This window comes from Neltuma alba, unplaced genomic scaffold (genome assembly GCF_004799145.2).
Source record: "Neltuma alba isolate B1F8T4 unplaced genomic scaffold, ASM479914v2 tig00012683_pilon, whole genome shotgun sequence".
Lineage (NCBI taxonomy): Eukaryota > Viridiplantae > Streptophyta > Magnoliopsida > Fabales > Fabaceae > Neltuma > Neltuma alba.
Window position 1 is genome coordinate 48,089 of NW_021637112.1, and position 19,266 is coordinate 67,354.

Consider the following 19,266-nt stretch of genomic DNA (forward strand, 5'->3'; position numbering starts at 1 on the left):
TTGAAGAAATATTGAAGTAACGAGGAGACTAATCTATGGTGTCAAAAATAAAATTTAAAAATAATGGCATCAAATCATAATTTTAGAAAGATACTAATCGGGTACTCCTCAGTGCAATGCTATAAGTTTAGCCCTCTGGGTATCTTGTATATGTAATCCAAACGGTACAACTACAAGATGATAGAAACGTCCCAACGGGTAATCACTGCGAAGGGGAATAAATATTGCTATAATATTACTATTAATTAATTGATGCGAGTATTAATCTTTTTCAATAAATTTTTGTATATTTGCACGGACGTTGAGGCTAGTTAAATAAGAAAAAAAAATTGATAAGATGTATCAAATTAGAATCCTAAGCAATTTTTTCAGCCCAAGAAAACAATTTCAAATGACTTCCCACCACTTGAACTCCCTGGAGTATAAACCTTTAGACCAGCAACTAGCAAGATAACTATGCACACTGATGATTGAGCTCCGAGAAAATCTTAGCAGCACAATTCATGTACGCCAATTCTGGAGTGCTTGCTGCATCAACACTGCTATGACGCTGCCCATTGATATATTTATTATATTGACTGCATCGTTGTTAAGCTGCACAATAGGGATATGGATTATATACTAATCAGTCATAAATGAAGGAATCAAATCCTAATAGGTTAATGTGCAAATTTGTTTGAAAGTTTTTACTCAAGAGTGCTGGGCCCAAAAGTTCTTTCAGATGCAAATTTATCTTAGAAGTTTAAAATCGTAACAATATTACTTCCTACTGTTAAAAAACTAATGTTGATTATTAAAATAGTGACATTGAGTGTCAATATTTTTAATGGTAAGAAGTAATATTGTTACGATTTTAAACTTCTAAGACAAATTTGTAGCCAAAAAAAAACTTCTAGGTGCCCAGTGTTCTAAGTGAAAATTTCCAAAACAAAATTGCACTTTAACCCAATCCTAACCCCCTTGAATTGAGTTAGATGCAATTTAGGCCACTTTTCATGTTTAGAGCCAGAAGAATAAGAAATCAAAAATATGTTTTGGGTATTAGAAGTATTCATAGGTAAATATGCATGCCATCTGAACTTGCCACATATCCCAAAATTTTTAAGACTCAATTTGCCCGTTCATTTATAGCCCTTTTGATTTCTTTGAATTCCACTAATTAATTTACGTCATGAATAGAATCAAGCATATTTAGACCATGCTGATATGAAAATTTCAGTGTTTTTATGAACCTACCCAATGAAATCCTTCCTTCTCTTGAAGAGCAGCACCTATGATGCTCTCGCCAACATTAGCAATTTGGGAAGCTAGCACACATATAATCGCTTCATGTGTATCAACCTGTTACGCAGAAACAAGAAATAAATCAGTATCACTTACTCAAGTTCTTTAGTTGTCACGTAACTGACTGTTTCACAGAAACAAGAAATAGAAAATTCAGTTGAGGGGATTTGAGCGGACGGAAAATGAAAAATTGTGAAAGCATGCAGGGGAAGGAAAAAGAAGTGGTTTAAATTTTTTAGAGAAAACAAGAATTATTTTGACAAAGGATACAAATCAAGAGCATTATAAATCCCAACAAGAAAACAAACATGAATACAAAACATAAATGGACAAAGAGAGACTGGGTCACATTGCTGCCCAGTCCCCCTGCATACCCAAAAGAGACGCTCCCTTTAAAAGGAGGGAAAATTTAATCAAACCCCACAACAAAGCAACAGGTCATACAGAATACTGGTCCATTTGATAGTGCCTGATATATAGTAATTCATCATCACTGAAGAAGTTGATTAGTGTATCTTATATGATACCAATCTCTGAGTATTAATTTGCACGCATCATGAGAGGAATTTTGTTTGTAAGTATGCCAATACAGAGAGGAATCTTTCACAGGAACAGACTAAAATTGGACCTAAAATTCAAATGATGGAATACTAAAATATCAACAAGAACATAATCTGCAATCACTAACAAAATAGGAAAACTCATAAACAATTTGGAAATTGGAAGCACTTAAACTTATTAGTCCTTGGTTTGTTTCTTTTCATTTGCTAAACTGATAGATCAGGATCAAACGTTAAAATGAACACGATGGCACGCACCCTCCCACAAAATTGTATCCTTTCTGTAGCTCCAATTAGCCAAGTATATATCTTCTCTACCTCCAACCAACTAAACACTATGTGATTCCCAGTGCTAAAGGCTACAATGTGTACAAATATCCTACTGATAAGAGAGGAGCATGAACACAACACCTCATGAGAAATGCATCTATTCCCGAAAAGCCCCAAATCCACAATGAAGGATCTTGCATGAATTAGAAATTTATATCCTCCTTTGCTCTCTGAAGATCTTCGATGAGGTGATGGGAAGTCTCAAGTCTCTCGGAGTTTTTTTTTTTTTTGGGCCACAAGCCTATGTCGTAGTTGAAGCAGACCACATGAGCACAGTTTAAAACAACCATTCTGGATGCCCCGGTAAAAACTCCCCTTGTACACTCTTATAAGGTAAATAGCACTAAAAAAAGGGAGGTGAAGTAAAAATTCTATGAACAGCAATCACGTACTTAGTCTGTGTCCGAAATAGTTTATCTCTTTTACTTTCATATATCTAACCAAAAGTTGGTTAATGCCAGGTAATTTCCTTAAGCACGCACGCACGCACCTGCTCACGTGCGCACACGAACACATGACAGGCGTCTAACTTAAATGATTTTCAACCTCCGCATTCCTACCTAAAAAGCAGAGGCAAAATGATGGAAACTCACTACAGAGTGAGATGCTCAATGCATGCTGGTTTTGTTTCTTGCCTGTTAACCTTTTGAAGCGCAGAGGCAAGACTTGAAAGATGGTCACAATGACACGGTTAACTCCAACGTGGGTGAAACAGAACAAAGAAACAATTTCGAGAACCCCCTTGACGTGGTGAGTTTTTCATCTGAATGGATTATGAAAGAAAATTTTCTGAAATGTTTTAACCTAAGAAATCCATATGCAGCAGTCATATCTAGCCATTGGGTCGTTGCAAGCCATCTCTTTGACATATATGTTCCGATTTTCATTACTCAAAAGGAAAACACAGGTTTAGATCCATCCAGGTTTATAGATGTCAAATACATTTCTGATGCCAACACTGATACATAATCCCATGCAAAATTATTTGTATTATTTTGTTCAGCTCCAAACCAAGAAAAAAAATCCAATTATCCTCAACTAAAATAGAAGGATGGCAAATCTATGGGCACACAAAGAAGTGGGTGATAGAGAGCTAAAGAATAACATAAGAATCATGCTTCCGGGTCAAAATTTGTGAAGGGGTGAACTGATCTCCGAAATCTGAATAAGGATGAATGTAACCACATGGCTTGAAGCCAACAGCATGACCCTCCAAGTAAAAATTTACTTTGATTTCTCTGTATACAGAATTACTCTGAAAATGTTTGTCTGTAGAATAAGAAACAACATTCACCTAACCATAATCACATGCAAGTGTCGGATATTAGTATAATACCTCGCCCATTAGATAACTGGTAAAAGCTAGAACCATGGATGCTAAAATTCCTGCAAAGGTTCCTTCAACACTCACAGCTCCTTCGGTTCCTCTTGGAACTATCTTGAAATTCGTAACTAGATACCTGTACATTAGTATGAAAAATGTTGGTGAAGGAGTTGCAAATAAAACGTAAGATAAAAGAAATACTATTTAGAAGAACATCGATCTTAAAATACCAGAGTTTTTAATCAGTATAAATTCAGACCGCTGATGATTGTGGTTGTCATGTTAAATAGACAACTAGCATATATCCTAGACAAGGCACCAAAATTCAAGGTAACAATAAGCTAATGAATATCAATCATCCATGTGTTTGCCAAAAAAAATATCACTCATACATGCACTACAAGAAAATACTAGAATTTCTACGTAGGTAGCAACTTGAATTATATTTCAACAGAGCTTTATTGAAAAGATAAGAGCGGGGAGGAGCTGTACATTCAAACGAAGCTGACAATCAAACGTAAGCCTCAAGAATAATGTACATTTTAAAACCTGAAAATGTAAAGCATCAAAGAAGACAGTGGGTTTCGTAAAATTCTAAATACATCAAAGACTCATCCTTTTGAAAATAGTTTAAGCCAAACTTCATTGCTTACGTTGTTTTGCCATATGCTTTCCCTATTTCACTTGAAACCGTGTCGTTCAACTTCGTACAAAAACTGGCAACAAATCCAAGTCGCCAAAGTTGAGAACATGCCTCTCCCCCAACTCCAAAAATGGAAAGAAAGGCACAAACACAACCAGCAACACTGGATCCAATAACGCTGCTAGGACCTCTTCTTCCTTTTCTTTTCTCAGCAACACCCTGGGACTCTTTCTGCGCCAACTTGACTTTTGTTGCAGCTGTACCCTAATAAAGCCTTAACATTTAACCCCAACAGACAAAATCTAAATCCCAGAAACCAAAAGGGAAAATAAAAAGACCCGCCCCCATAATCAGAGTCACATGATAGAACTTAATAAATAATAATCAATGAGACATGAATTTTCTTCTTACAATTATGAAATAGGTGGCGACAAGAAGGAACCCGGAAGGGCCAAAAGCGCGCCAGGTGAGTGTTCCGAGTAGAAAAGCAGCGCCGATGCCAGATAGAGACAATCCAGTGACCAGTATCGGAGAACCCACAATAAAGATCAGGATATTGCTGAGAAGAGAGGATCCCCAAGTGGGAGGAGACGACTGGATCAGACTCATTACAGCACCTTGAACACTGTCAACATGGGAAGAACCCTGCATATTTGGGGGTCTAATTTAAGGTCTCAAAGGATTTGAGCGAAGACGAGGATTTATAAACAGGATTTTTGAGAAGAGGCCAGATGTGTTGGCAGTGAGAAGGAACGTCGGAGTTGCAGAGGAAAGGTACCGGAGAAGCAGGGAATGTGATGCCTAATTACCTAGTCGAGAAGGCCATAAATCACGCGGGAATGGTTTGTTTTTTTGGAGTCTTGTCTTTTTTCATCAGTAGATCTTCACTTTTCATTCCAAAATCGCTAGTGAAGAGATCGCATTGGCAGGAAGAACACTGTTTGTTTGTTTTTTTTTTTTGGGACCTGTAGAGGAAGAACACTGTTGACTATTTTAAAAAATGGACATATGATTTAAAAAAATAAGAGAAAATGGCAGGTAAAAACCACTGATTTCGGATTTTTAATTTGAAAAATAGTAAATAAAAACCAAATCTCATATTACAAATATGAAATTTCGGTAAATGTCTGAAATACTCTTCAACCAAATTGTCATTTAGTCTATTGGAGTTGTTATTCGTCAAAGTGAATTTATCATTTCTCATAATCAATTTTTCATTTGATATACCCTCAGTCAAGTTGTGATTTAAATATTTGGCCTACTGAAATTGTCAATCGTTAAAATAAACTTGTTATTTTTCATATTCAACTTATCACTTGGCCAGAAAGTATTTTAGACATTTCACCAAGATTTTATATTTATAATATGAGATCAGGTTTTTATTTGTTATTTTTTAAATTAAAAATCCCAAATCACAATTTCACATACTAAGAGTATTTATTTACCATTTTTTCAAAAAATAAAAATAAAATCATAAGTTTAGGCTCTTCCGGCTCAAAAAACACTGCAAATCAGGGCCCCCAAAAAATGACAACGGAAAGAAATATATATTAGTGTTAAAAATGGAAAAATTATCCGAATGTCCATTAAAAAAAATGTTATCCAGGGGAGAGTAGCAGTGATCGCCGCGAATGTGAGAGGGCTTAAGCAACTATGGCTCTGGTCTGTGGTTCTGCGTCAGTGACGTTCCCTTCAACTTCAGCCCCATTTTTTTCTTCTAACAGGAGCTCAAATGTTCAATCCCCGTTTCTTGGGTTCCAATTGGCATTATCGAAGTCTTCCGTTCGGTCCAGTGTTCCCGTCAATTCCAGGGGAGGTCTTCAGGTTCGGTGCCAGGATCTCTCCATTGTTCCTAAAGATGAACGCTTTATGTTCGAGGAAACCGAAGTTAATGGCCCGGTACAAACCCTGCTCTCTTTTCTCCTTCAACTTGTTTTCCAGTCCATGAACTTTATCGAAGTTCTTCCGCTACTCAGTTACTGGGAAATCGAAGTTCAAAACCAGCCAAGAAAGAAAAGAAAAGGAAAGCTTTGCTCTTTAATTCGATTGAAAGAACGGCTAGAAGTGCGAAGTTTTAAACTTTTGTGCTCATTAGCGCTCTCCTCTTTCCTTAATCCAGTTTTGCTAGGTTTTATGAGGCACCTACGACCATTGAGCTTAATAATTTGTTTAGATGCTTTAGAACATATCTGAGCAGGCATTTTTGGATCATAGTTCGAATAATACTCTAACTCTGTATTTTCTTCACATAATTATGGTCTGTGTACTTTTCGCCGCCTTATCTTTTAATATCAGTTGCATGAAGTCGTTAACCGGTACGTTACTTCTACCTCCGATGTATTCGAATTTCTCACTTCAAATTAAATCCATTTGGTCTACAAATGCATCAGCATTTTCATATCGGCCTGTCGAAAATTTATCTTGACATCTAATTTACCATGCATTTTAATTTATAAATTGTTTAGATGCTTCATTGGAGAGTTATCGATCAACCATCAAAAACAAAATGCAGGACATTTGGAACAAGACCTGGTATCCAAAAGCTGCAGATCATGTGAATACAGATAAACCATGGTACATTGTTGATGCTACAGACAAAATTCTCGGGAGATTAGCATCAACAATTGCTATTTACATCAGAGGGAAAAATCTGGCAACCTATACTCCCAGTGTCGACATGGGCGCCTTTGTAATTGTGGTATGTATTTTTAAGTCTCTTTACACCGATATGATGTCACTGCCTGATGTGCAAACCAAGTCATTAACAGTGCATCATCTCTTTGCTTGTTATTTTTAAGGGAACAGGGTACCATTGTTTGGTGTTTGTGGTATGCAGACAATCTGGTTAAACAGCTGTCATATCTCTACTTTGGAACTCTTCTCTCTAACATTAATGTATTATTATTCAGGAATACCTTTAGTCTTGAATCTGTGTCCTGATTGAGAAGGAAATCATCTCAGCCAATTTTCCCAACAATAAACTGGAGGCTTAGTCGAAATTCCTGATGATCTATGTCTTGACTGCCTGAGTCTCATGTTGAACTAATGGCTTTTTTCCCTCCTTTTCTATCTGATTGATGTATGTGGCCTATAATAGTGTTGTCTTATGTACAAGACGATATATGATTGCTATGGACTAAAAGTTTCCCCTGTATTTGTGGGTTCAAAAGGTGAATGCTGAAAAAATTGCTGTGTCTGGGAAAAAGAGGACCCAAAAGCTTTATAGGAGACATTCTGGACGACCTGGTGGTATGAAAGTGGAGACTTTTGCCCAACTACAGCAGAGGCTTCCGGAAAGGATTATTGAGCATGCTGTTCGTGGCATGCTTCCTAAAGGAAGGGTAAGCTGAGGTTGTTGTTTGACGAGGCAGTTGTATTGCGTTAAAGTGAATCAATATTGTTTTATCTTGTGATATTAATTTCATTTAGCTGCAGACTTTGAATTTAGAACCACTTAAAAAATTCTCACGCAGCAAAATAAGATGGAAATAGGATAAACTTGTTTATGAAAGTTCTGTATTGTGATGTTATCTCGACTTTAAACTTATTAATTAGCATTTCTATGAAAGATTCCTTCTCCTTTTAGATGCACGGGATAGTTCTGTAAATTATGAACTTTATATATGAAGTTTTATTTTGTCATTTAGCAAGACAAGTGTTCAGAATGACATCTCGCATATGTATATGATTAGTCCTTCCTGAAGTCATAACTGCAATATCCATACTAATGCTAGTGGTTACAATACAATTACATGAAGTGAGTAGTACATGTGTTTATATGATGTTGTGCCATTATCTCTATATTGAATCTACAATAATTAAGGATTGATATATGCAGCTGGGAAGACAACTATTCACCCACCTAAAGGTTTATAAGGGCCCTGACCATCCACACCAGGCCCAAAAGCCCATTGAGTTGCCGATAAGGGATAAAAGAATAGAAAAGCGGAGGTAGACTCAGCTGAGATGTACAGAGGATGAGATATGTCAAGTACCGGTGATATGGAATGACGTTTACATTACCTGTAGTGGTGTATAATTATTGTCTTGATTGTTTTATTTCAAGCTCAATGATCAAATTCTCGAGATAATATTTTGTTGTAGATTTCAGTTCATAGATATGTATTAGTTCTTTAATATGAATTCCAAGTTGCGGCTATGTTTTCCCCCCGAGTGAAAGAAAAGATGCGGATAAGCTACAATAAACGAAAGTAATGCTGTTAGTGATTTGATAGCGCTGAGCCCCCAGATCATTTTGGAATAGGGATCCAGACAAAGCACTCCAAGGTTAAAGAGGATAATGTAGTAATTGTTTTCACAAAAGATTCAGTCTTTAACAGAGGGTGTGAGAGTCACTGATAATTGCCTTATCATAATTTGAGATGTAATGTAATTAACCATTAAGAAGTATGGGTGCTTCCAGATCCAAGTTCTGGCAAGTGACAACAGTGTCAAGCATGCAAAATACTGGTTCATTTGTTAAAATTAGATGAGTTATCTGGCAGACTGGCACTCCCATGTGTCAATTATGGAAGTATGGTTTCCTGATTCGAAAACAGTAAGAGAATATCGCAAGCTTTAGAGACGACGATGTTATTAATAGTTAGTTGCCAATCAAAACAGCATACAAGAGTTCATTCCAAGAATCAGGAGCACCGGCTAGACACCAGTGACTACAATCAACAAAGGAAGCGCCTCTGCCTGTGAAGATGGAGGGATGGCCATCAACCCTAAGCTGTGTGAGTTTAGTTATGTCAAGCAAATGAACTGGTATGCGCATGTTTCGCAGAGTGCTCTTCACTATGTCTACCCCGGGATACGGCGGCTCAGCCCCTTGCTCTGGTTGAGTTTTTCCCAGGCAGCCCTTCCCACTTCAAAATGTTCAAAAAACCGAAAGATCATTAAAACCCTCATAGTAAATAATACTCATTATATCAGATTTGGAATATGAGTATTAGAACTTTAGGATTTCTTATTTTGCAAGTTTGCGTCAGAATCATTCACGGGATTCGCAAAGAGTGACAATTAACAATGAAAATTTGTGTTGCATTGGGTTCTGCATATGGTTATCATTTCTCACTCTTTCTCTGAGATTTATAATCGAGATTAAGAGTCCAACTTATAAGAAATTACGTAAAACAATCTTAAAAATCCAAAAATTACTTACCTAACGTGGGAGGCAGCAACGCCTTGGAACAGAACTTTGGTTTTTGAAGGATCAATGTTAGAATCAACCCATTTAGCCCATGTGGTTAATGCTATCCTGTAAGCTTCCATGTGATCCATGTCTTTAATCAACTTAGTCCCCACTTGAAAATAATCCCACCTGGTCAACATTCATAAAATAAAGCCATTAGTCACCACCAACTTTACCTTCTCTAATAAATTATGCCACGTTGGAAGCTAAAAAGCCTTACGTTCGAGACGATCCTGTATGAGTCCACCAATGGTAGGTGTTGAAAATCAAAGTATCTATCCCTTTCCACTGGTCCCCAGAACTTATTGTATCCAGCTTCAGAATCCTTCCTTTTTCTTTATCTTTCACCAAATCCACTAGAAATCCATTCTTCAACCACGTAATCTCAGTTCCATATTCCTATAATCCCACAGAAAACAAAAGGGGAAAAACTTAGATTATAAAGTTAATCTGCAGAGTTTGGGGGGAAAAAAATAGTATCAGAGAGAGAGAGAGAGAGAGGAGTGAACCGGAAATAGGAATGTAAAGAGATTCTTAGGCTTCTCCATGAAGTTGTAATTTGTATTTGGGACTGAAGTGTGGAGCATGCAGGAAAGTGACTGCCACATGTTGTTGCTAATGGAGTCCCCCACGAACATTATCTTCTTCCCTCTGTTTCTCTCCAAGAATTTCTTCCCATTAAACCTGGACCACATTCAAAGTTCAAACTGAGAAGAAAGAAGAAAATCACCATCTTCAAGCACATTGCAATTTCAATCTAAAACAATCAAACCCAGAAACACACAGAATATGAAGACGAAGAATCTCAAAGAAGAAGAAGAAGAAGAAACCTAGGGAGGTCACAAGCAGAGGGCTTCCATCTGTAAGATAGAAAATCCTTATCAGGTCGGCCATTTTTGAGGCAATCAAAGCCCTGACCGACGATGAGGGAGCAATCCTTGGAAGCGCCATAGAGAGGGTATGAAGAATCAATGACCCAACTTCCTTCATACAAATTACACTTCTGTTCTTCGTCTTGACGCCCAAATGCTCTGCCCTGTACCGCAACAAGATCCACAACACCCCATTGAAATGCCAATATTAGTAGCAGACGTCTCAACCTCTGCCCCATTCTTTGTCTTGGATCTGTCTTCAAATCTTGCTCTCTGACTCTCTCTGTGTTTGCCACTTGGGTACAAACTAGCTGGCCTCTTTGTGCTGGAATTTTGGCACTATTTGCTCACTCCTCTCTGTCTCCAATTGCACATTCAATATATAAGCTTTTTTTTTTTTTGGTTTCAAATTTCACCGTCTGTCCTTTGCTCTCCCAACTCGGAGCATATGTATTTCGTCCTTTTTCACAAATGGTTTCAAATATTTCTGCCATTGCCATACATACGACTGAATAAATAAATTGCAAAAAAAAAAAATCGTAGATTTTATTTATATATAAGTTAAAGAAAATATAAGTAGAATGGCGTGTAATTTCCAATCCAATCAAAATCTTTCAAAATTCAGCTTTGTGCCCCTTACCTTAGAGTCACTTACGAGGTCCTCTGTCTTTTTAATACCCAAAATAAACAAGAACAAGAACACATACACACACACACCAAAAAAAAAAAGATATTAAAACAATAAATTTATAGTCTTTATTTTCCAAAATATGAATTTTTATATCATAAATATTCATGACAAAGTTTATTTTCCGAACCTATTGTTTTGCTTTATTATTATTATTATTATTATTATTATTATTATTATTATTATTATTATTATAAAAAGAGGAATGCATGGGGGTCACGTCAAATATGAATCTAACATAAATACGCTTTTTTGGGGCAATGGACATAAAAGGGTTATAAGATTTGCGTAAACAAGATACTTATATTCCAAAGATGAGATTTTGAATGAAAGAAGCAATTACTTACAAATGAGAAGTGGGTCACATGAGGAGATTCTATCACATAAATAGGAAAAATAATATTTAATGAAAGAGTCCCATTAAACAAAAAACAAAGTTTATTGAGCCTATCACTGTTTGAGGTAGTGCACTGTTGTCAGCGTTGTTGGTACGTTCCGTTGCGTATTTAACCTAATATTTCTATTTCTAATTTACCCAAAAAAAAATCCGTACATAATTTTATCTGATTTTTAATCAAATTCTTGTTTTTTTTAAAAAATTGGATCCTTACACTCAATTATAGATATTAATTTTATACTGATTTATTAATTTATACGAAAAGTAACGTTAATAACTCATGGTGTTCTCACTCAATATAAATCTAAAGAGATAATTGCGAGCATAATAATTTTTATTATTTTTTAAACAAATGAATTTTATTTCACCATTTAATTTTAAAACCATCTTTTTTTTAATTTTGTATTTTGTGGCAATTACGTGTCTTTTAATGAGCATCCCCATTAGCCATAATTAACAAATTATAAGATATATAATTTTTATTTAAATGTAGTAAAATACCAATACAATGCACATAAGAAGTCTAATTAAAGATTATGTAGTTGAAATAGAAACAATGATGGCAGTGGTACATTAATGTAAGAATCAATTAAGAATCATGAATAAAAATATCAAAGGATTAAATTGTAAAGTAATTGGTTCCAAGTGTCAGGAACACCAGGGAGACACCAATGGCTACAATCCAATCCTGTTGGGCCATTAAGCCCATACATTGAAGGATGTCCATCTTTCCGCAGCAATGAGAGCATCGTGATGTCAAGCAACGTCACTGGGCTCTTCATCTTTTCTAGCACACTCTTCAGCACCGCCACCGCCGGCGGCAGCCCTCCCGGATAGGTAGATCCGCTCACCGGGGTCTGCTGCCGGGCACAACTCTTGGCGCTCGGTTCATTCCATAGGGTACCACTAAAAGATACAGTGGAGAGATGAGTTAGTGGACATTTATCTACGAAAAGTTTAACCTTTTTAAATGGAATTACAAACAAGTCCTACAGAAAAGAAATAGTTACTAAAAAGTCCTAATAATAACTTCAACAGCCTATAATGATAAGTCTTATAATAAGAATAATAATCTCTGGGACTTGTTTTTTCAATTATTTTTCTTACTTGGGACGTCATTATAATTCTCATCTTTTTATCTTATAGTCTTGATTTAATTGTAATTCAATATCTAAAATTTAACTCGATGTAATTCAATTTTTATAGCTATGACTTGGTTATAACTCAACTCTTCAATTATAATTTGGTGCAATTTACCATTTAAAATTAGTCCCCTGAGATTCATGAAAAATATAATCTTTTTCTTTTTTTTTTAAACATAGGGACCAATTTTTTTAAAATGATTAAACTATAGGGACCAGGTTATATCGAGGCAAAGTTTAGATACTGAATATATTATAACTGAGTTAAAACTATAAGTACTGAATTGTGCGAATTTAGAAATTAAGTTAGAGTTGAATCAAAAGTATAGGTTAAACAAATACCCTGTACAAGAATGGGATAAGCAGGGAAATCAAAGAGAGATGATTACTTGTAATGAGAGGGTGAAATGCCTTGAAAGAAAACCTTGACATTTGGAGGATGAAGGTGAGCGTCCACCCAAGAAGCCCAAGTGGTGAGAGCTATTTGGAAAGCCTTCATTCTATCCATGTCTTTGTAAACCTCATTTCCTAATTGAATATAATCCCATCTGAAATTAATTTGAAGGAACAAAACCCTCATGAATAATTATTTTTAATTAAAAAAAAAGAAGAAGAAGAAAGAGAGAAAAGATGAGATGTGGATACGGCTGAGAGGGGCCTCTGCGGTTCCACCAATGCCAAGTGTTGAAGATGAGAAGATCAACGCCAAGCCACAGCTTGCTGCCTTCAATGGAATCAAGCTTCAATACTCTGCCTCTCTGTTCCTTCACCACATCTACCAAATACACGTTCCGATCCAGCATCACTTTCACTCCATATTCCTGCATTCCCTTTCCCTCTCTTTCTTCAGAAAATCCAGAGTGAATTATTGTCTTTTAAAACTAGATTTATTACCGGAAATATTTCACTGATCTTATTATAGTTTTTTTTTTATACACACTGATCTTATTATAGTTTTCCTCTAACAAATATAATTTTTTTAAAAAAAAATTTAGGTGAGTGGGATGCATTGAAAGGAACTCAACGAGGTAGGGGGGTTTCAATGCTCAGGCAGCACTTATAAATATGCTTATAAATAGCTACCTACTAATAAAATTCTTAAATGCACAGTGAACTTTCAACCTACGCCTTTTATAAAATATGGTTCACACCGTTTTTAAATGAAATAATATCTATCGGGAAAAATATGTACTTTTTCTGCGAGAGAAAAGTTTTATTGAATATTATTTATCTTTTTCTGAAAAAAAAAATTACACAATTTGATGCATCCTAATTTGTTTTGTTAAGTATACTGTTTTTATATTGATAAAATATATATTGTAATATTTATTATATATTTTTATTTGATCAAGAGTATCCCTTTTTGAAGTTTAAAACACAAAGGGTTTTCTAATGGCTTTATAGCCTAGTGATATATAAGCTCTTCTTGTAAGTGAGAGGTCACGGGTTCAATCTCACTCATAATTTCAGGATGTTAGTGTCTCTCTTTTTAATTCAAAAAAAAAAAAGGAGTACAAAAGAATTTCATATCTCTCGGCAAATACTTTCCTGTCATTTGAACTTGTGTTTATCTCCATATTATATTATATAACATGTATTTTGATGTTTTATGAAGGTGGTGGCCACAATTCACAACTCACAAGTGGGTAGAAAAGTACAAGAGTTGACGACATTATTGAATTTTGTAGGTATGGGTTGGTAAGCCAACAAGGAAGGGCAGCCATTTTGCATAAGTAACTTGTGCACATGGGGAACAGCACAAAAGCACCACTTTTGGCCGTCCCCACATTCATTTCCTCTTTTACTTGTACTCCCACCGTAATAATAGCACCACTCACTTCCACATTCATCATTATTATATATGAATAAACAAGAGCAAGATAAATGAAGAGATAATATATAGCTGAGAGGTAATTAATTATGATTGAATAATAGAATCTGTTGGATATAAACATATGGAGAAAATGGAGGAAGTTAAGAGGAGGTTACCGTGAAAGTGAAGATGGACAGATCATCGATACGTGTCAATGTGTAATTGGAAGAAGGGATGGAAGAATGAAGCATGCAAGTGAGTGACTGCCATTGGTTTCTGCTCAGTGAATCTCCCACAAACATTATGCTCTTCCCTCTCATCCTCTCCAAGAAATCCACACCGTCAAATCTGATACAAGAAGAAGAGGAGTCAATGGGAATTAAGTCAAAAGTGAAGGACAAAAAGAGGAAAGAAAAACAAGAGGCCTGACAAAGGACAAATAGTAATAATTGGACGGAAGCACGTTCTCCCACATCACACAGCGGCTAAGGGAATCCAGCTGCTGCTGCTGCTGCATGTGAATATTTGTTTGCCAACCAGATAGCCCCTAAAATGTTACCACCTTTTTCATATCTCTTTAATTTTAATACTACCTTTTTTCCTTTCAATTTATTTATTTATTTTAATTCCCATAAACTTATTAATGGTTCATTAATCATTATTACCTTCCAGGCTGGATTCGCAGTCCATACCAGAAAGCCAAGCTCACACCAGCCACTTTGATGAGCTAAGTAAAAGTGAAACAAATGATAACATTATTCAATTCAAGATGATGAAACGCTTCGCATAACAGTTGTAATGAATGCTGAGACAGAGAATAATGTATTGAAGAAGAAAACAAATCTGGTTTGGGTTGGGAATGAAAATGGGAGAGATATCAGAAAAGAAAAGAGAGGGGAAACCTGAGAAAGGAGCAATGTTGAAGGGGCTGCCACCGGAAATGGGTGTAAAGTTGGTCGGGACGGCCATTGCGTTGGCAGGCGAACTCGTGCTCGATGAAGGGGCACATTTCGGGTCGGTAAAGCGGGTAGGATTGGTCCCAAACCCACGTACCCGTGAACAAGTCGCACTTGCTCTCCACCCCAAGCAAAAATTGCAGAACAATGGTGGACATGAACAACAGTTGCAGACGACGACCGTTGCATTCCACCTCAATCGCCATTTCCGATCTGCTCTGAAGCAGCCTTCCTCCTCTTAATGGTAATGGTAATGGCCACCACCAGAAAAAGAAAGAGTCCCTCAGGTCGGGCCCCAAATGATACACAGTTACACCAATGCAAATGTGGCCAGATAGAGTAGCGTTTTACGGTAAATCATTCCTTTAAAAAATATTTTATTACTTTGGCCAAAAAAAATAATAAATCTCAAATCATGTCTAGTAACAATTCTTTATATAGTGTTGGCAATACTAAAAAGATAAAAATTACTAAATTCCAAATCAGATTTAATAACAACACTTTATTTAGTATAAATAACAACAAATTTTTATTAATATTCTTTATTTAGCATTCACTAATTTTAAGTTTCTCTTTTTTGTTATTTTTAATAAAAAAACTAACACTTTAAAAATATATAATTTATGTTCATAAAAAAATAACATAATGACTGTAATTTACATGGGATCATTAAAAGGGTGTTTGGATATCATCAACAAATTTTAAAAAATATTTTTTTGTAAATCAAGATAAATTTTTTCACATAAATTATTTTTAAAATTATCATTTGGTTTCTGTCTAAACAATCTCTAATGAGGTGTTTGATAACTCCAAAAAGTGCTTTTCAAAAGTACTTTTCTGTGAATCGAGACAGCTTCCTTCACATTAAAACCATGGCTTTGTTTCTATCCAAACACTCTCTAAATGTTGAGCCAGGAAAAAAAAATATCTGGGCCGTCCTAGTTACGCTCCAAATTTTTCAAGGCAAGGCTCAAAAAATAGGCCCGTTTAATAGACTGGAATTAGGGGTTGGACATGGAAATGGAATTCATTTCCGCGAGACAGTCTGTTTGGTACCAAAAAAAAGGCCATAGAATTGGACGACGGCAACCCCCAGCAACCGCAACGACGACGGTGCGATAGCAAGATCTGAGAACCATCACCTCCCTCTTTGGCTTCCTCTTCAGCTTGGTCTCCGTTACAACCTCTGACCTCCCTCATTCCATCACTTGTAGTATATGAGGTTTCTTTATATAGCTTTTTTTCTTTTCACCTTCATATTTCTAACTTTCATGAGAGATGTGATGAGAATCTGAGCTTTCAAAATTGAGCAACGATTTTGGGCTTTAATTTGCTGGTTAAATCTTTGGCACTGAGGACTTGAAGAGTTTCAATGGCAGAAGCTCTTGATTGACTTGGTTGAGCATCAATGGCGAAAAGAAGATGGGCTTTTGGATTCAGATTGTAAAAGATGCCGAAGGGCACTGTGGTCTTTTTAAAAATACATTTTCAAACTTCATTTCCATATCGATTTCCATTTCTATATCTATATACATTTCCATTTTCATCAAATCAATTTCAACATACCAAACAAGCCCTTACATAATTTTTCTACAATTGGGTTTAAAATGGCTAGCCTTCATGGACTCAAAACTTAAATGGACCTGCTGTGTAGGGTTTAAGGCAAGCTTTTTAAGGCCTTCTGTCTTTCTTTAAAAAAAAATAATTATCCATATTAACCAAATTAAAGTTTGAAAGTTAAATGATTAAATTGCCCATATCAAAATTTGAAATGATTTGTAAGCAGCTTTTTAATTGTGATTTACGTTATATAAGGTAAATATGTGATAAATTTTTTCACAACTTATGAAAAATATGATTATAAGTGCTTATAATTGTGATTCCGAACAAACAAGGTACAGATTGTCTCCTCTCCTTACTCTCCCTCTCCCCTCTAGTTCCAAGCAATGTCCGTGGCGCATTGACTATGGCAAGTGAAAACATGGAACGAGGTTCCCGGATTCCCACAACAATGGCAAGTAGTCATGATTCCGGTGACCACAATGGCAAGGTCTTGACTCAGAAGATGGTGAATGTGCTAGGAAAGGACAACGAGCTTCTATGTTTATGATGGCAACAGCCAACAGCGACGACAACAGTGAGTGGAGTGAGTAGAATTTCGAAGTGTAACGCCTTAGCTTGATTGAACACTTAAACACTTAGCCTTCATAACATATAAACCGCAATATATATTCATGTGATCTCAATCAAACACATAAACATGTGAACATACAAGATGGGTTAGGGACTCTGTCCCAATTATACTACCAAAATTCATTAAGCAAACTTTCATGATAAAGAGCCTTAGCCTCACTATCAACTTGTACATTTATAACATGAAGCTCATCTCTGATCAAACTTACACCTACTCATGTGAATATAAGTCAAACTATTGCAAGATAAATATGTTTAAAATAGGAAAAATCCCATATAGATACTATTTAAATTCCAAAATTCTAAATCAGCCATTCTAATTTCAAAAAGGACATATATAAATGTTAAATTGGGATTTGTAAATTTTGGCAAATTATCTCCATGCCTTTTTTCTCATTCTTTTTTCATCTTCTTTGTGCGTAATGAAATTGACAACACCTACAACTATTTTGACAACTGCAGTAACGTTATTTACAACTACTTTTAATCATCACTTCAAAACTTTAGGAGAATTCAATCAAGAAGTCATTATGTAAGTTGTTTCCTACATTTGTAATGAAAATTAACATCTCTCGCCATTTTCACAATTTTAGTAACTCCATTTATAATTATTTTTAGTCATTTCAAAACTTAAAGAAATCATTGTTTACCTTTGCAATGAAAATGACAACATTTCTAACAATTTTGACAACTTCGGTAATGTTATTTACAATTGGTTTTAATTACTTCAAAACTTAGAGAGAATTCAACCAATGAGTCATTATTTAAATTGTTTCCTACACTTGCAATGAAATTAATATCTCTAACTATTTTCACAACTTCAATAACACCATTTATAATTGTTTTTAATCATTTTAAAAACTTATAGGGAATTCCATCAAAGGGTCATTGTTTAACAACTCATTCTTTTACATTATTTAAGATGTTGCCTACACTTGTAATGATATTTACAACACTTCTAACCATTTTCACACCTTGGTTAATGCAATTTACTACTCTTTTTTTGTAATTTCCAAACCTGGTAATTCGACCAACAGGAATAATTATTTAAGACATTTCTTATAATGACATTGACAACGCCTGGAACCATTTTTACAACTTTGAAAATGCCAACGACTTTTTTTTTTTTTTTGCAATTTCCAAACTTGGCTAATTCAATCAGGGGTTTTATTATTCAAGACATAAGTATTCATCTATTGCATCAATTCCATACCATTAGAAAACGACCTACTGCATGATTTCATTGAAAATTGGATAGTAACTGTACTGATGACATTTACTAAAAGCCAAAATGCTCATGATAGTAGCTACATTTGGCACTATCATGGTTGAGGAAGAAGAATGCTTAGTCATGTATTCTCTCTCTAAAGAAGATAACCCACAGTTGCTGCTTTGGTTCCCATGGCTTCCTTTGAATAAATCAGAAAAAGAAGCAACAAAGTTGAGATCTCTCTTATTATTTGATTCAAGAGAAATAATCCACGATTTTTGCTGCTTGAAGAAGAAGAGGACCGGTTGCTGCAGAATGGCATGCTCCCAAAGTCGACAGCGATCTCTCCTTTCTCCCTTAAAACTGTCCGATGGTCTCTCCTAGCTTGAAGAAGATGATGGCGCCTTGCAAATCAACATGAAATAAAAAATTCTTTGCTCACTTCCTTGTAATCAGACGTTTGATTGTGCATTAAAGGGGATGAGAGGGAAGATAGTGAGAGATTCAGCTTTCTGCAACTTGAAGAGAGGGAGAGATGACAAAGGGCATGGAGGTAATTTGCCAAAATTTACAAATCTCAAATTTACACTCATATACCTATTTGTACTTTGTGAAATTAAAATGATTTATTTGGAATTTTAGAATTCAAATAGTATT

General features: G+C 35.6%; 4 protein-coding genes across 6 annotated transcripts; 1 reads left to right on the plus strand and 3 right to left on the minus strand.

Moving 5' to 3' along the window:
* Positions 1 to 202: 202 nt before the first annotated feature.
* On the minus strand, positions 203 to 5,015 carry LOC114729815 (protein VTE6, chloroplastic). 3 transcript variants are annotated; one of them, XM_028916855.1, is made up of 5 exons: positions 4,553 to 5,015; positions 4,152 to 4,405; positions 3,511 to 3,634; positions 1,237 to 1,341; positions 203 to 594 (listed from the first exon to the last, which is right to left on the minus strand). In XM_028916855.1, the coding sequence occupies exons 1-5, from the start codon at positions 4,790 to 4,792 to the stop codon at positions 502 to 504; spliced, it is 816 nt and encodes a 271-aa protein (XP_028772688.1). In that variant the 5' UTR covers positions 4,793 to 5,015; the 3' UTR covers positions 203 to 501. The 3 variants fall into 3 exon arrangements, with proteins under 3 accessions (XP_028772688.1, XP_028772690.1, XP_028772691.1); XM_028916857.1 differs by having other exon boundaries at positions 539 to 614; XM_028916858.1 differs by lacking the exons at positions 203 to 594; positions 1,237 to 1,341 and adding an exon at positions 2,852 to 3,443.
* Positions 5,016 to 5,761: 746 nt separating this feature from the next.
* On the plus strand, positions 5,762 to 8,164 carry LOC114729817 (50S ribosomal protein L13, chloroplastic-like). The gene is made up of 4 exons (XM_028916860.1): positions 5,762 to 6,040; positions 6,654 to 6,839; positions 7,312 to 7,482; positions 7,980 to 8,164. Exons 1-4 carry the CDS (start codon positions 5,795 to 5,797, stop codon positions 8,094 to 8,096), a joined length of 720 nt encoding a protein of 239 aa, XP_028772693.1. The 5' UTR covers positions 5,762 to 5,794; the 3' UTR covers positions 8,097 to 8,164.
* A 412-nt stretch (positions 8,165 to 8,576) lies between these two features.
* LOC114729816 (protein trichome birefringence-like 42) lies at positions 8,577 to 10,536 on the minus strand. Its single transcript, XM_028916859.1, has 5 exons — positions 10,169 to 10,536; positions 9,848 to 10,022; positions 9,559 to 9,737; positions 9,309 to 9,467; positions 8,577 to 9,012 (listed from the first exon to the last, which is right to left on the minus strand). The coding sequence occupies exons 1-5, from the start codon at positions 10,447 to 10,449 to the stop codon at positions 8,745 to 8,747; spliced, it is 1,062 nt and encodes a 353-aa protein (XP_028772692.1). The 5' UTR covers positions 10,450 to 10,536; the 3' UTR covers positions 8,577 to 8,744.
* Positions 10,537 to 11,793: 1,257 nt separating this feature from the next.
* LOC114729837 (protein trichome birefringence-like 41) lies at positions 11,794 to 15,412 on the minus strand. The gene is made up of 5 exons (XM_028916876.1): positions 15,153 to 15,412; positions 14,427 to 14,598; positions 13,083 to 13,258; positions 12,827 to 12,985; positions 11,794 to 12,201 (listed from the first exon to the last, which is right to left on the minus strand). The coding sequence occupies exons 1-5, from the start codon at positions 15,410 to 15,412 to the stop codon at positions 11,907 to 11,909; spliced, it is 1,062 nt and encodes a 353-aa protein (XP_028772709.1). The 3' UTR covers positions 11,794 to 11,906.
* Between the last annotated feature and the right edge of the window lie 3,854 nt (positions 15,413 to 19,266).

Excerpts from the sequence above, each read along its gene's own strand:
- LOC114729815 (XM_028916855.1), bottom strand. The coding sequence starts at position 4,792 with ATGCAGGGTTCTTCCCATGTTGACAGTGTTCAAGGTGCTGTAATGAGT. Across the intron at positions 4,406-4,552 it reads TCGCCACCTATTTCATAATT|GGTACAGCTGCAACAAAAGT; the intron begins GTAAGAAGAAAA and ends AGGCTTTATTAG. Across the intron at positions 1,342-3,510 it reads CCAGTTATCTAATGGGCGAG|GTTGATACACATGAAGCGAT; the intron begins GTATTATACTAA and ends TCTGCGTAACAG.
- LOC114729817 (XM_028916860.1), top strand. The coding sequence starts at position 5,795 with ATGGCTCTGGTCTGTGGTTCTGCGTCAGTGACGTTCCCTTCAACTTCA. Across the intron at positions 6,041-6,653 it reads AAACCGAAGTTAATGGCCCG|GACATTTGGAACAAGACCTG; the intron begins GTACAAACCCTG and ends AACAAAATGCAG. Across the intron at positions 6,840-7,311 it reads TGGGCGCCTTTGTAATTGTG|GTGAATGCTGAAAAAATTGC; the intron begins GTATGTATTTTT and ends TGGGTTCAAAAG.
- LOC114729816 (XM_028916859.1), bottom strand. The coding sequence starts at position 10,449 with ATGGGGCAGAGGTTGAGACGTCTGCTACTAATATTGGCATTTCAATGG. Across the intron at positions 10,023-10,168 it reads TCTGCTTGTGACCTCCCTAG|GTTTAATGGGAAGAAATTCT; the intron begins GTTTCTTCTTCT and ends AATGTGGTCCAG. Across the intron at positions 9,013-9,308 it reads GTTGCTGCCTCCCACGTTAG|TGGGAAGGGCTGCCTGGGAA; the intron begins GTAAGTAATTTT and ends AACATTTTGAAG.
- LOC114729837 (XM_028916876.1), bottom strand. The coding sequence starts at position 15,412 with ATGGCGATTGAGGTGGAATGCAACGGTCGTCGTCTGCAACTGTTGTTC. Across the intron at positions 14,599-15,152 it reads CAACATTGCTCCTTTCTCAG|ATTTGACGGTGTGGATTTCT; the intron begins GTTTCCCCTCTC and ends TTCTTGTATCAG. Across the intron at positions 12,986-13,082 it reads CGCAGAGGCCCCTCTCAGCC|ATGGGATTATATTCAATTAG; the intron begins GTATCCACATCT and ends AATTAATTTCAG.